Here is a 16,348-nt window from a genome sequence, read left to right on the forward strand (position 1 = left end):
CCTGCAGCCTCAGTGGTGACATGAGAGTTATTCAGGGAAAGGAGGGAGGAATGTGATGTCAATTTTCCTGTATATTTGTATGTATTTAGTAATTTTTCCTATTTATCATTATCATTTCATGAAAGCTGTGTAGTTTAGTTTCTCTCCCTTATTCTCTCTCCTTTCTTTATCAGGCAGGAGAGAGAGATTAATAGAGAGCATCTGTTACTTGGTTTAATTGCTGGGCCAGTGTTAAACTGTGACAACTACTTGGTCATTTTTCCCAAATAACTTTGGTTTGTTGAAGATTTTATGCAATCCATTGTCTATGCTCAATCTTTAGAACACAGAAGTGTTAATGGGTCTTCTTTTAGCATATACCACTGACTTTCTTCTATGACAGAATAAGAATCACTCTTCGAACTAAGTATCTGCTCTGGACACCTAGATTTATACCTCTGAAATTTGTTCTTTTCCAATATGTATTTCAAATTTATTTCCATGGTAGTCCTAACCTGTGTGAAGAAATGTCCATAGTAAGAGTGGCAAAGCATGAAGACAAAACTCATATCAATACAAAGCAAAATGGCTTTTTTACGTCATAGTAAAAAAAAAAAAAAAGTAAATTCTAAACATAAACTTCTCTGCTTGAGCTGACATCCTATAGTAAGCTAGATTTTATTTTAGTGATTTTTGGGGGAAGGGGATAGATTAGGTTGGTTTGGAGGTATTTGTGGGTTTTTTGTTGGGTTTTTTTTCAGTTTTTTGGCTTTATTTGTTGCTTGGTTTTGTTGGTGTGTTTTTTTTTTAAATCATGGACACACACAAATTTGCATAATATGGCATGTTTCCATAAGTGGAATTAAATCAAGTAACAACATACAATGGTAAAGTGGTTTTATGTGCCATTTTAAAAAATATATTAGGGTCCTGAATAATTTAGCTACTATCTATCAAGTTAGTATGGTGGAGTTGCTAGTCATCCAGATATTGCCCAGGCTGAGGAAAATGAGGGGTGACCCCATCTTCACTGCAGCTTCAGCCAATGTCCCACCACTCCTCAGGGGGACTATTTTCCTGGTTTGTTCAGCTCTAACTGAAGATACGGCTGAGAGATAAATTCTTTCTGGCTGATAATGGCTTATGGTTGAGTTTGTTCACAGTATGTTTTTGATTAAAATCAAAGGATAAAAACCTCCTATCTCAATTGTTCCCAGGGATGGTCCTTGGTTACTGAATTCAGACCGTTGCTATGGATGAGTCTCTTGGTTGAACCTGGTCACCATCACCAGACATGTCCTGCTCACCTTACTCAGTTACTGGAGAACTGAGCCTTTGCTGGTGAGGCTGCTGCCCTCTGCCTGCCGTGCTGCCACCTGAGCTCCTGCTTCCCAACTTTCACTGGATTTTGCTGCTTGGTGTGCTGGCTGAATGACACAGCAAAAAACTATGGAACTTTGAAAGTAGAAAAAAGCCAGATACTCACACTGTGAAGGAATCGGGGGGAGCTGAGACTCTCCTCAAATCAGCAGACTGCACTTTATGGATACTATAGGCAGCAGGAAATGAGTGGCCAGGAGAAAGGCAGCACACAGTGTGGGCAGACAAGGGAAAAGGTAGAGGGGTTGGGGAGAGAGAAAGAAAGAAGGAAAGAATGGAAGAGAAGAAAGAAAGACATACTACATTTAAACAGAAACAAACAGAATGTGTCACAGAAAAGCTGAAGAGACATGCAGAGCTCCAAGTTCACACTAGGAAGCCAAGAGCAACAGAAGACATGCAAAAGGGGAAAAAATCCCTGCTACAGGGCACAAAGGAGCTCTCTAAAGACATGAGTGGGGATGGCCTATGACAAGCTAGGCACGCGGCTAACAAGGAAGACAAGGAGCTCCAGAATTTGTTCCACATGGCTCTGGATAATTTCAAGGCAGCAGAGTTTGGAAGCAGGTCCAGAAATGAAAACAAATACCAATACTGAGATCTGAATGGATGGAATTGTCTCCAAATGTTGGCCAATTAAAAAAAAAAATTACCCTGACTGGAGATTTGTATCCCCAATGACAAATTGCTGTCTCCACTCTTTCTCATGTCCCTTAAGGAAATGTCAATTGTATATATAGCAACTTCCAAGACTACAGAGACTGATTCTCTTTTATACTCAGATGTTCTCTTTGTTTCTCTAAGGTTTATGTAATATGTTTTATCTAAAAGCTCTTTCCTCTTCTTTCTCATCCAGCATGCAGGACATTCTTCCTTCAATCCAAACTAGAAGTCAATGAAAACAAAATACTGTCTTTTGAGGTCTGCAAGTGATCATTTACTGGAACTTACTAAGCATCATAATAAACTCTAGTTTCTAATCAGAAAATGTCTTCTGGAAAACTGAACCACAGCTTTTCTTCTTACTCCACACACATTTTACTTGTAGTTCAAGTCCACATTCTTGGCTTCATCACAGAAAACCAAGCTATATATTGTGTCTTTCACATGTTGCCGTGATCAATAGTGAAGAATAAGGATGAGAACTTAGCCAGCAAGTCTTTTAAGGGAAGGAGAACAAGGACATAATTAAACTCCTTTTTCAGAAAAACTGAGTCTGCTGATCTGACTGCAGCAAAATTTGTTTTTATTGGTAGAAACAGAAAAGACATATGCAAAGAAAAGAAACCCTTCTTTTGTGCCCCACAACCCTACTATCTGCCTTGTTTCAATCAGTAACCGAGAGTGAAAAACATCACCTTACTCTGTCTATTTCTTGCACCTAAAAGGTTGTTTCTGACTTGAAACACTTTATTGGATTGATGGTTATGCCCATTACAGAGCAATGCATTGTAAGATGAGGAAGAGATTATGCCTGCCTTTTACATTTGGACAGTCTCTTTCCAGGGAGAATCTACAGGTTTTGAAGGAGAAGAGATGCAATCAGGTAGATAACTACTCTCACAGTCAGAAGAGAATCATGTTTCTAAAGGCCTCCTGCTCCCAAGTGAGGGAAGCATGAAATCTCTGTTCTTCTCACCCAGCTGCATCACACATGGGCTCTTGAATTTTAAATACTATTATTCCCTGGAAACTCAAGTGCATCAACAAGGCAAACAAACTTATTATTCTCTTTACATCTCCTCTCATTAAAATCTCCAAAACAAAGGAGAACTGAGTAAGAAAACAGAAACACAGTTCCAGACTTCTTCAGAGTAAGACTTTTTCTGTTAATGGCACAGGACTAGCTAAAACTTATAAGAGCAATCCTACTGCTCTCCTTGTGAAGCAATAATAGCAAAGCCAACAAAAAAAGCAACTCTGCATTATTGTGATGTTAGATAATTCTTTAATCACTTTCCTCCCAAGGAGCTCAAAAACAGCCACCTACATATTAGTCAGTTCCAGACCCACTTACTTCTCTCAACATATCTAACATTCAGATGATGATTGTAAGAGAACAATCTATCTGTGGGATTTCAATGGAATAAGGAGATATATTTCAGATATCAAGTTAAGAAATGTAGATAAACATATTTAATTGAAAGTTTTCTCTCTTGTGAAAAACTGCAAATCAGCATCACATTAAATGAACTTCTTCTAACACTAGTGCTTCCTAGAGTTTCATCTTTAGCATTACGTTTACTTTTTATCACACCAAGAGATTCAGCTCCTCTCTCTCATTGCCCTTCAACACCTGAGAGCAAAGTACACGCACACACAGATATATAGGTATAGATGTAGATATAAGTATATACCTATATAGAGATGTAAACAGAAATATAAACAAATATATTTTCCATACTAAGGTTAAGAGTCCTTGACAGATCCTCCGTAATTTCCCAAGACACAAGTCTGCAGCCAAATACAGTAGCCAAATCAAAGAACTTACAGCAATGTAGTCTACCATATCACACTGAGTTAAAACCAAACCACAAATAAGACCCTCTTGAACACTGGAATATATTATGAATCTGTATTTCCCTACCACAGCTTACATTAAGATCTCAAAATCCAAGCCTAACCATGCTAATTATCAGATTACAGTTCCTGGAATTTTCATTTCACATTTGCATTAGCTTCCCTCAGTAGATACCCCAGGATTGCTCTCTGCTCAATTCTAGCTTTTCCAAATGATTGAGTTGTGGTTGGATGAAATCAGGCAGTGCTGCCCACAGGCAAGAGTCTGCTATTCCTCTCTGCTCAAGAGAGATGAGTATACCTTATGTATTTTCCAGGCAAATAGGAATTGCACATTATAGATTTGGACTTCCACTGAAGCTTAAAGCATTAGTCTCAGTAAGAGAACACAGAGTGCTAAATTGTACAGGAAGATGTTGAAAGTAACTGGGGAGGCTTTGATTAAATGAACAGATTGACAACCAGCAGACGACAGGAAGCTTTAAAGGGCTGGAGTCAAAGTTTGAAGTGAAGCACCACTGGATGATACAGATGACAGACACAGTCAACCTTTAAGATACCTGAAGAGACCTTGTCTGTTTTTAACAGTTATATGAGTTAGTCTCATGAAATATATTACATGTCTTCATAAACCTTGCCTCGGCATTGCAGCTGCAAGGGCAAAATCCCCAACCCACCTGCCCAGAAAAATTAAATTCTGAGTGCATGGATGTTTTAATGAAATACAGTTAACTTTATGCCTTTGGCTCAGTATCTTTGTAGAAGGGACAGACTGCTTTGTTTCACTTTGAGAAAACTTCATCAAAACCAGCAAAGGCAATAGCTATTTTCATTTAAGAAGCAGTATATCATTTAAGAAGCAGTAAAGACCTTCTATATGAGATAAGCTCTACACAATAATCTAAATTATTTTATTGGATGGGCATTTTCATAGGTCAAAATTTGAATTTTTGGGGGTGTAAAAATATCTCAGCAGTGCTTACAAACAAGGTTTAGTTATGAAATGTTAGTTCTGTCTTTTCTTCTTCACATGTTCTGTGCTTCCAGTAATCTCAGTTTTTCTATCTTTATCTGTAGACTACTTATTTCTCATTTAGCTTTTTACACTGGAACTGGATTCTCTAGAAAATGCAAACAGCCCTTTCTGGACCTCCAGGTCCTTCTCCTTAAACACACTCAGGGAGCGTGCTCCCACAACAGAGACTACAGGATATCCTCAGCAATTCTTGATTATGGCAGTTTGTTCCAGGATCTCCAATGGAGCTTAAAAAGCAGATCAATGAAGCTGAGAAAATGAACCAAAAGAACTTGAAAGGTAAACGGTGTACATATGCAGAACTGTCAGAAGCCAAGAGGCACACTGCTGAGCCTGCACAAACCTCTAAATAGCTGAAAGATATAGCACCTTTCCAGAAGCAAGACAAAGGGTTACCCAAAACATAAAAGGATAGAAGAAAATCAGGGAAATATTTACGATAAGGTGGAAAAAGAAGTTCAGAGGTGTGAATTATTTTTTGCTTGGTTGGTTGGTTGGTTGGGTTTTTTTGTAGATGCACTGCAAGTCCAGTACATGCAACTGAATATGCTGCCCCAAAGGGGCCTCCTGCCATTAGGACATGCACATATCCAACTCACTCATTTAGCAAAGGCATGGATGTTCTCCTCTTGCTCTTCTGCACCATGTTGGCTTGGTTCCTCAAGGAGATCCGAATGAGGGAGGGAGCCAAACGGCACGGTTCCCCATCCACTTGCATGGGGATGGACTTGTATGTTAAAAGTGTCACCTCACGGCACTGGTGTAACCTTTCTCCATGACCACCCACCTGGAGAGCAGCCTGGAGAGAACAAAAAACAAAACAAAAAAAAAACCCCACAAAACAAACACAAATAGATTTTTAAAAAAAGCATTAAACAGTAAAGTCAAAGAAAAGAAACCTCAGAACAGATAATTGAGGCAGTTAAATTTGAAATGCAGTTTTGCTGACAGCACCCATTACATATCATTCCAGGTGTAAGGTATTCTAATAAGCCACAATGAATGTATTTTCTGTCCAAAACTGCAAAGCAGGACTTAAAATATCAAAAGCAAAAGTAATGGGCAGATATTTACCATTTGCATTGCACCTCATCACCTTATTATATGTCAAGAATATTGCATGCCCATACAAGTATGTATAAACACCCGGGCATGCACAAATGAATAGCTGTGTTTATTCTAAAAGTTTTCAATTTGTTTTGGTTGGTTTGTTTTTACACTAACAGTGTAATGCTACTGATACTTTGCTCTTTAAAACAACAACCCTAATTGAGTACATCTATGAGACAGAAAAATTATTTCCCTTCCAGAACAAAATATAGTTCTTAATGTGAACTAGATAAATCTGAAATCCTTATTATGAAGGTTTACACTGAAATTCAACCTCAGGACTAGACAGGCTGAGAAACAGAGCTAAGCAAATCCTTCAAGTTCTAAGCAGACATATTTGGGCAGAAAAACAGTTGTCTAATTTGTAGTGTGACTATTAATTCTCATCTATCATCTGCAGAAAAAGAAATTATATTAACACACTACTAACAGAAAGAAGCATAAACACAAGTCAAAGCCTTAATCCTGCCCCATGCACTTAATATTATGGCTCAACTAATAAGGGCAATAACATTCACAGTAACACTTCTTACAAAGTACTTCTCTTCCTTGGTTTCACTTGGCTATAACCAAGTACACCTGGGAGATGTACAGAGCAAGTCAGGATTATATCAACACAGTCTAAGGTTATAGTGGTTCCACAGCATCACAATCACTGTAGAGTTGCAGACCTTCAGCTCTGAACTAGGCTTACTTTACAGAGAATCCAAAGGACCATAATACTTAAATTCAGCCCCAATAAAAAATGTTGGTAACTTTGAGATCAATCTAGCAATGGTGACTAGAGACACATTAGAGACAGAAAAAAGATTGCAGATGAAGCTTTCCAACTGGTAAATGGTAAATAGACTTCGGACAAGGTTTTCAGAAACATACTCTGAAATCTTCAGGGGTCAAGTAACAAACGTTCATTCCACAAGTTCTACTAGGCTGAGAAACAGAATTCTGCTTACTTGTAGGTTATTTCCCTAATCCACTAGACCATCAAAAAAATAGAGAGACCAAAAAAGAATCTTTAATCTAGACTTCTAAAGAAATGATTGCTGATCAAGGTGATCTTCTACTTTTGCTTACTTTGAAGATTAGATTTGTCTGAATTTCTCTTTGAGGAAGCAAACACCATTATCGTGGGCATACACTGAATGTGATATACACTGAGGGCAGGTCACACAACAAATTAATGTGTGAGTTTAGTGAAAACAGGCTTATCTGACTTAGCTTTAACCTAAACCACATAGCAGCAACAAAGCATGACCTAAACAAACCCACCGGGAAGTCCTGATATGTGCATTCTGTTGGCCACAGACTCAATTCAAGCTGTGGTGCCTGAGGCAGATTAGCACAGGGATAACTACCACCACCTTGAGTGCATTTAATCATCCTCTAAAGAGACTGTCACTCTGTTTAACCACTGTGATAGTAGGACAGTAGCATATTTACAGTGAGATTGCTTTTAGAGCAGCTCAGCTTTGGTTCATTTTAAGGACAACACTGACAGAAAGTGCATTTCCAAATTAAAATTGTTGGTTGAATCATCCTTGCTTTGCAGAACAAAGAGAGAACATTTGTGCCAGAAATATTACTGAATTTTCCGCAGCTATTACCAGATTTTCACCACATCTTTAGTGGGCTTCTGGAAACTGTATGGGCATGTAATTTTATATGATATTTCATCTTTGCTTCCAGTCACCAGTTTTTCCAAAAAAAATTCAACCTTTATGTCATATACTGAAATACACGAAAGCTAAAAAGAAAAAGCAGTAATTATTCAACCACAGAACATTCCCACACTAAAAATGCCCATGCATGCTGTTTTTATTGTCATAATCTCTCTGTTTAACTTGGGAGCACTGCACATGCAAATTTGCCATATTTTGCCAAGAGTACATTAGTATCATTAAATAACATTTCTTTCGTTAGAAAGCTACAATTTATCCTCCCTATTTAGAAACCTAATAGCAAAGGATGTTTTAGCCCTAGCTTGCTGAATATGTGGAATCATGGGGGTTCTTCAAGAATGAGGACAACATTGCACTCTGCAGCTCTGAACTCACCAAGTCTGGCAGTACCTGCAGGAGGGGTGATCCCTGCAATCTACTCACCAGTGAGGCCATGGTGAAGCCAATGACTTCTATGTAGCCATCATCATGGCGTTGAGGCTCAAAGTCTCTGTGATCTCCAGGGTTTCCCCAGGGCATTGTGCCAGCACAGTACCTACAAAAAGAGGTTTGGAAAGCAAGCTTTGAATAAGTAGCTTGCCCTGATGGGTCCTGACCTAGTAGCCTGACTATTAGCCTGTTCAGCTGTCCTCCAGGATTCCACTCAGCAACAATTAAAAGTTATGCTGGAAAGGACTGGACAAAAGGGAAAATCTGCCTCTTGTTTCCAAGCTGGTATACTATCCAGGATACTCTTTAGCAGGTTCCTTTGTGAGACTAAAATGGGAAAACACCAGGAAATAGATAACAGAGCAGCAGCACTTTGTTCTGGTTTGCTTTCTGCAGCTGAACTGTCAAGCCAGAGAGGTGTTCAGTCCCTGTCCTAGGCAGACAGGGGGCTGCAGCAGCAACTCCAGCCTTGGAGCTCCATTTCTTCTCTCCCTGCTGGCTCAGACACTCTAAGTGCATAAGGAATGCAAAGTCTCCCATCACTTGAGGAGGCAGGGATAAATAAGAAGCAGGAACAGATGCAGCTGTGGCATCTCTCTTTCCTACCAGTGGATGTAAAGGTGATCTAAAAGTGACAGAAGTGGGAACTCTGGAGAGGTGACAACAAGAGAGGTGACAACAGTGAGGGCAGTGCAGGACTCAAAAGATCAAATGTTTGGGACTGCACAGGGAACAAAGCATTAGGCTGTCTAAACCAGCCTTTCTAAACCTTAGTGGTCTTTTAAGTGAGGTGAATGTACCACAGGGAGAATGCAAGAAAAATCCACAACTCACAAAAACAAAATTAGAGTGTGGGAAAAAAATACTATTTGTGCATCTAATAAGTAAGAAAAAACCCACACTAAAATCATGCTTGTTTCATTACATCCTTTCTTTTTGTGTGTGTGGTTTTAATTGTGTGTAGTATCTTAGTACTGTAATACATCTAGATAATTTATAAATAAATATACATATTTTGGGGTGGTGCTCAAAATTTCTTTTACTGACAGGGATGCACAATCAAAAATTTTAGGAGACTACTGCTGTAAAGAAGGTTAACAATATAGCGATATTTCTATTTGGGAGTAATGTGGTAAAAAATAGCAGTTTTTTCAGTGGTTTGGTGTTCCTTTACTATAAAAATATTGATCCTTTCTTCCCCCTCCCCCTCTGCTCCCAATCCCCACCTTCTTTGTTCACATCCTGCTTCTACTTAAGTGAAAGTTCAGGCATCCGTGTCCCTGCTATCTTGTTTTCAGGCTAGATGCACAACTTCTGAAAACACATTGTTAATCATTTCTAAATCTCTGTATCAAATATTCAACTTCTTAAAGGATGGCTTAGCTGCACCCTGAACTCAGATCCCATTCTGATGACAACTTGCAAGTACCTTTTTTTTTTTAAAAAAAGGTGGGGGTGGGGTTGTTTGTTTTATAACTCCAAGCATCTGTCTTGATCTTACCTGGGTATGTTTAAAAACACTATACACTGGAACTTCAGCTCCTGGATCTTTGGAGTCAGGTCTGTACCATCACACTACAAAGCCAAAGTGACAGAGCACAGAGAAATTGCTGAATGGAGCCACAGACAAGGGAAGTGTTGCTGCTTTGTAACAACTTTCCCAAGACTTTCCTTGGAATGTGTTGCAAATGTCATGCTCAAAACTGAAAAGTAACAGAGCCATTAAACTCTCATCTCCTCTCCTTCCATTCCCCTCCCTCTTCCCAAAATACTAGGACATAATTTCTTCTACTTACCACAACTTTAACGTGCTTGGATAAATCTCTTGAGCTTCTTTGTAGAAAGTCTGTAAAGGCTGCCTGCAACAGAAATAAGTGCAGGAAATTTCATCAGTGATTTCTCTCTTCTCTTTCCTCATTTCTTATTCAACCACAGAGCTATTTATCAAAATGTCATCCCTTGTCAAGCCTATTCTTTCTTGCTCTCAGGAGATATGATTTTTAAATTTTTTTTTAAATCATGATATTTTCCCTTTTGAGAGGTTAACCAAAGAAGGTCCTTGGACCCAAGGATTTAAATACAAATTCTTGCTCACATACTTAAAACACATAGGTATGATGGGAGTTGTCATCCAGAAAGACATCCTATGTAATGTATTATCAAATTAGTGTTTTTCTCACAGAAGATTTAAGCAATTCTCTCATTGACTGAATTTTAGAATAAAGCATGGTCCATCCTGAATGTAGAAGGGGATAGTTTTATTTCCATATTCACATCTGAAGATAAATCACTCCAAATAGCTGATCTCTACCCTCCACTCCCCGTGACCCTACATCCAAGACCACTCCTCAAAGTTACACGGACTTGGGGAATTTCTTGAGGAAAGTCAGCATCGATGTGTTGCACAAACCCTGAAAGAAGCAGAGCACTTTGTAGAGAAGACTGGGCCAGAAGCAGGAGAAGCAAGACATGACCCATACTATGTCCAAAGTATTAACATTTCCATGGTAAGCACTGTAAAACAACAGTGTCTCGGGCACTTTCCAACAGATAAGTGTGTGTGGTATGGCCAGGAATAATACACATGCACTTTAAATTTCAGCTGGTAAAAGTGGGAAAGTGGGGGGGAAGGTAATTTAGAAAACATTAGAACAACTTAGTTAGCATCATTCTTTAAGACGAATCATTACTCACCCCTGCATAAAACATTTTGTTTCTAAATCGGCTGTTGAATTTCTCTGGATTTGCTTCTGTGAAAGGATAAAAAGGAGAAAATATAAACACTCTAATAAAAGTAAGCTCCATTGTACTATCACATTCCCTTCCAGCATGACAGTGCTTTCAGTATACATCACTCAGTGGAAATATTAACATAGCTCTAGTCTCCTGTGTGAGAATCCCCTCTCTGTGCCTCTATTTGTTATCAGATTTCAGACATTGATATTGAAATCTTCCCCTTTCCTGAAGAGTGAAAAGTACACAGAAACATGAGACAATGAGACTACAAACAGTTAATTTAGCACATCTCAGACAATTCATCTTATGATCCCTCAGTACCCTTTGGGCCACTTCAATTTTTACCAATGCAGAACAGACCTCTAAGAAGTATTAGTAATCCATGAAATATTAACCCATGCTTTGAAGCGTGAGTAATGCATTAGTAAATTGGAAAATTAAATACTTAAATTCCTAAACTGTTACAAAGAAGTACTGAAGACTAGACATCTCTACCCAAATCCTCCAGCATAAAAAGAAATTCAGTCCCCCTAAAACCTATTTAGAGAGCTGTTTCATTTTGATTAGGCTGATGGAGAATTTTGATAGTCCAGTAGTAATACGCATCTAACGGTTAATTACTCTCCCTGTTAAAATAAATGTGGGCTTTTTTCCCTATCTTGAACTTTTCAGACTTCAACCACCAACTGCTGAATCTTATTATACTTCCCTGACAGATTAAAGAGCCCCCAAATATCAGATATCTTCTCCTTGAGTAAATACCTATACGCAGTGATTAAATCAACTCTTAACCTTCTCTCTGATAACCTAAATGGAGCTCCTTTAATCTCCCAGTATATGGAATGCTTGACAAAACACAGGTCATTTCTGTGCCTGCTTTTCTAGCCTGTGGCATCCAGAGATTTCAGAAGCAACCTTTCTGACACTATGTTCAGCGCTGGTACTAACCACCTGTCCTTGCTCAGTTATTCTCTAATGAAAACATCCCAGTTTCAAGATAGCCCCTCTGGCTAAAATATCACACTGGTGTGAACACTTCCAAATTACTCCTTTTCAAATGACAACTTGAAACAATGCTTCTAGTTCTCTCTGAAGTCACTATATCTCACAATATAGGATTCCATTTTGTAGGAATAAGCTACTTTCTCTGTGTTTTCCCAGCTACTGTTCTCATCTATTTGTTGTATTGTCAGTGAGACAGTCGGGGACACCTCTTTTTTACTAATTGTGTAAAATGTATTAATTTCAAAATGTATTAATTTTTTAATTAAATTTTATTAATTTTACACAATTAATTTCACTGCATATGTAAATCTCAACTCACTTACTGACCTTGCAGCTCTTTACAGAAAGTCTCACCATCCCATACTAAGAAGAAGAAGGCTCCTGAAGGTTCAGTGCCCATGATGCATATGATCTGATGTGATTATCCCTAATTATTCCAGACAGATACCACCAGTGCACTGGTTCTTTTGTGAAACTTACAATAAATACTGACCAGAACCAAAACCCCAGTTTGGAAGTGGGTAAGCAGAAAAGAAAAGCCTTTTTGAGGTCAGAAGCCTTCAGCATACTGAACTTCTCCTACCTCTGACACTGCAGATGGGAGGACTATGATGTAGAACAGAACCTAAAGTTGATTAGACTGCAATTGCTACTGTAGGAGTAAATCACTGACTGAATATCCAAGGCTTACTCCATCCACACTCCTCTCAAGACATCAAGTGAGCAGGAGAAGGAAAGTGTTTGTGTGTGTGTGTGAGAGGGAGGGTGAGGTGTCCTGTAAATGAACAGCCCTGAGGAGCTGAGGGAGCAAACAACATGTCAAAAAGCATAAAGTAAATCACATCTCCTTTGATCCACCAAAGCATGAGGATAACAAGGGAGGAAATTGTGACTCTGGAAAGAGTCGCTGCCCAGAACACTTTCTAAAGGTGCAGAGCTAAATATGTTAGGCTTGAAGCCAGCCCTCCAGGCTCAATCTGATTAGTGACAAGAAAAGTGCAGTGGTTACCATGGAAAAAGCTGCATTTGTGTACAGGTTCCTCTGAGACAGTACAGCCACCACTTATTCTAAAAAGAACAGTTGACCAATCTCTACTGCATCAAAAATTAAATTTTAATAGCATTGAAAGTCAAAACAATCTAATATATTTTTGGTTTGGTGGAAGGAGGAGGAGGGGGAAGAGTGGAGGGCCAGGGTGCTTCCTTTTGTTTTAATACTATATGTGATTACAATAGCTCCATATAAGAAACTGCAGACAACCACTTATCTTAATGGATCAAATGCAACAGCCAGAAAAGTTCTTTAAGTTTCGCTCAGAGTTTTGCTCAGAGTTTCTCTAGAATGTCATCAATTGCAAATGAGATGAGAATCTGCTTTGCACTGCTTAATTCCACATAGGAACAAAATAAAACACATGCACCAGCAACATCTACAAGGCCACAAGTTTGGCTCTCCCAAACCACACAGGACTCATTTGTGTATTTTAGCATTTGAGAGGGTAAGGAAGAGACCAACACTAATGACTTGAAAGAGCAGACACTTGTGCTATGAAAAACACTTCTGGCCACATAAAGGCACTCCCACACACAAAGCTTGCTCTGCCAAGGATTTTTTCAGTCCTGTAAATTTTTAAAACACTGGCATCTCTGGAATAACATCCATTCTTTATAGGGTTCCATGACTTCATTATTAAGTAATGCTTCCATTAAGTGAGAAAGTAGTCACGCATTTCATCTACCCAGTATATTCACAGCCACATTAGCAATGCATACTGATATGCATTCATAAAAAAATGCATATAGCTGTCATTGTTTCATTCCTGTGCCCTTTTGTAGCCCCTCATTATTATTCCTAAAGCTTGAAGCAGTCTTAAACATTATTAAATATGCATTAGCTCATTCCATCATGTATCCTGCTCTTTATTTAGCATAGCATGAGAGTGCTGTCTTTTCATCTTGAAATGGCACTCAGATAGTATGAGACTGAAGATAAGGGAAGCTGTCATTCAGAAAAAACACCTGCATGTGAAGCTGAAATGACCAAAAGCTGAGCACAGACAATTTAACAAGGTTTGTTTATACAAGCATGCTTGCCTAAGCCATATAAATAGAGCACTTCATATCAGTCCAAAGCCCACCTGTTAAGGCATATTTGGTTCTGTATAGGGTGGTATAACTGCAGTCAGCAAGGGGATTAACAAGATGCTATGACAGCTCCAATTCCTGACAGTTTTTTGGATTTCATTAAAACCTTTCACATGCACAGAGCCACTCTGAGTTTGTACCAAGTCCAACAATATTACACCATACTCATCCACAGGCAACAGCTGCTCAGTTTGAAAACACAGTTATCCTCCAGCTACCCTGCAACTCCCACACCTTTGCTGTGGAAGGTTTTCCTCCTCCATCCACCTCTACATTGGAAACAAGATAGGCATTGACTTCCATTTGCTTTTCTTCTGCTCTTATCCTGACACTTCTGCATAAGCATAGACTTCCTTTATATCTGTACTTGGCATTTCCTTTAGAAGATCAAAGACTTTGAAAAGCTCCCCTTTTAGCCCTTTTTCTCCAGTGAATGCCATTTTTCCTTGTACTTTTTTCATTTTGAAGTCATAAAGCCCCTTGGAAACTCACAATACAACCACTTCCTTCCTACTTGTGCCTGTATCTTGGGGTTTTATGTTTCAGCTTTGCTTCTGAAGTTTAAGAACAGGATGTTAAATCCAACTCCATTTGTAATTCATAAAATAACTACCTATTCCCAAGGCTAAGAAAGAAAAAAATCTGATTACCTCTAGATTCATGGAACTCCAGTGTAACATGTGCATCAAATCCAAGGCTGAAGTAATTATTGAAAACACTGAGAGGAAGCTGTAATTGGATAAGAAAAAGACACGTAAAAATAACACAAATTAAACATTCCATGCCACACCAGGAATTAACTACTTTATACCTAGCATCTCATGAAAATTTAAGATGAAGAGCTTAGAACATAGTAGGGAAATGTATGCAGAAAACTGCTCTGAAAATTAGTAAAAGCTTGTGGAAGGTAATCAGATACAAATGCATAAAGGGCACAAACACATCTACAGTGCTTTGTGATCATCTACATACGTTTGTAAAACATCAAAGGGTTCCTTATATTGTCACTGAGATTTCCCCTAATGCTGCTCCACTTCACATATCAGCACAAAGGTCTTCTTAATTGCTGGCACTTGAAGTTCAGCATGGCAAATGAAACTCAAGCTGTGTTCTTCCTGCTTCATACACTACCAGGAGCAATACAAGTCCCAGGCAAGAAGCCCTCATTCTATTAAGGATGCATGAGGCAGAGAAGCACACATCTGGCCTCTCCATCATTACACACACCCAGCAGGACTGTGTAGAAACAACAGTGGTACTCAATACATTAAGATGAAAATTTTAAGTGAGAAGAGGAAAAAGGGTCACAATTTTTTTGTATTATTGTAACACCTCTGTTCCAAATGACATAAGACTATACGTGTGATTGCCTCACAAAGATTTTTCCATTCTCTAAGATCACATGGAGACCCAGACATTAAATAGAAAAATACACTACTCCTTGCTGTAAAGTAGGAAAAGGCTGGTAACCATTAGCAAAATCTGAAGGAATTCTACATCCTGTTTTTAGATTTATATCTCTAATTTAGGAATGGATGGTGGTCGCAAGTTTGCTTCTCCTGTCACCCTGGGTTAACTGTAGAAAAATAAATAACTTTTCTGCTAAGATGCCCAGGATTTTTGCCAGAACTTAATTCTTGAGATGAACGTTCAGTGTCTGAGACTTATAAACAACAAATAAATGGTTGGTTTGTATTTAGTTTCAGAAATCTCTAGAAGCAATGACACACGAAAAGGAGAAAAAGAAGAGATACAACTAGATTATAAAAAAATTTTAGAGCTTCCCTCCTCATGCCTCATATGATATAATCCAAAGATGCTCTTAAGCATCCTATAATTTTCCTGGGAGAAAGACAGCTCTAACCTTACGTGACCCATCCTCCAGCTCATCCTGTGGCAAATCGGGGTTGCGCTCAACCTGGAGATTCCAGCGGTCCAGCTGGACAATGGTCCCATCTTCTACATGGCACAGGATCTTGGACACTGGCTCATCTGTGTAACCCTGATAGCAGAGGGAGTGTTACCAGAGTGTCAGCCATGGCTAGTGACAACAAAGCAAGTCATTCACCAGTTACATAGAAGACTTCCCTCTTTTCATTGAGGCCAGATCAAATGTTCTTAAGAATATCTCAAAATATTGCTAAATTTTGATATATCAAGCAATTTAACAAGCTTTTTCCAAGGTACACAAGTATAGGCTACACAAAGTAAGAGCATAAGAAAAGGTACACAAAGTGTATTTGCTTTGCCTGGAGTAACTCTAGTGGTGTCACCAAGGATAAACACAGAGAAATAAAATTTAAACTATGCTTAAATTAGAAGCCTGCAC

The 16,348-nt window shown here is 38.7% G+C and overlaps 1 protein-coding gene across 2 annotated transcripts in view; it reads right to left on the reverse strand.

Moving 5' to 3' along the window:
• The window catches only part of DGKI (diacylglycerol kinase iota), a 219,170-nt gene that overhangs the window by 80,797 nt on the left and 122,025 nt on the right, over positions 1-16,348 (reverse strand). For both annotated transcript variants that reach the window (XM_071727048.1, XM_071727056.1), the window contains exons 14-20: positions 15,884-16,021; positions 14,670-14,748; positions 10,828-10,883; positions 9,930-9,992; positions 9,635-9,708; positions 8,128-8,239; positions 5,515-5,714 (exon numbers count right to left, since the gene is read on the reverse strand). In XM_071727048.1, coding sequence (XP_071583149.1) covers positions 5,515-5,714; positions 8,128-8,239; positions 9,635-9,708; positions 9,930-9,992; positions 10,828-10,883; positions 14,670-14,748; positions 15,884-16,021 — 722 coding nt within the window. The remainder of the gene's footprint in view (positions 1-5,514; positions 5,715-8,127; positions 8,240-9,634; positions 9,709-9,929; positions 9,993-10,827; positions 10,884-14,669; positions 14,749-15,883; positions 16,022-16,348) is intronic.

The sequence above is a fragment of the Heliangelus exortis genome, chromosome 1 (assembly GCF_036169615.1).
Source record: "Heliangelus exortis chromosome 1, bHelExo1.hap1, whole genome shotgun sequence".
NCBI classification, from domain to species: Eukaryota; Metazoa; Chordata; class Aves; order Apodiformes; family Trochilidae; genus Heliangelus; species Heliangelus exortis.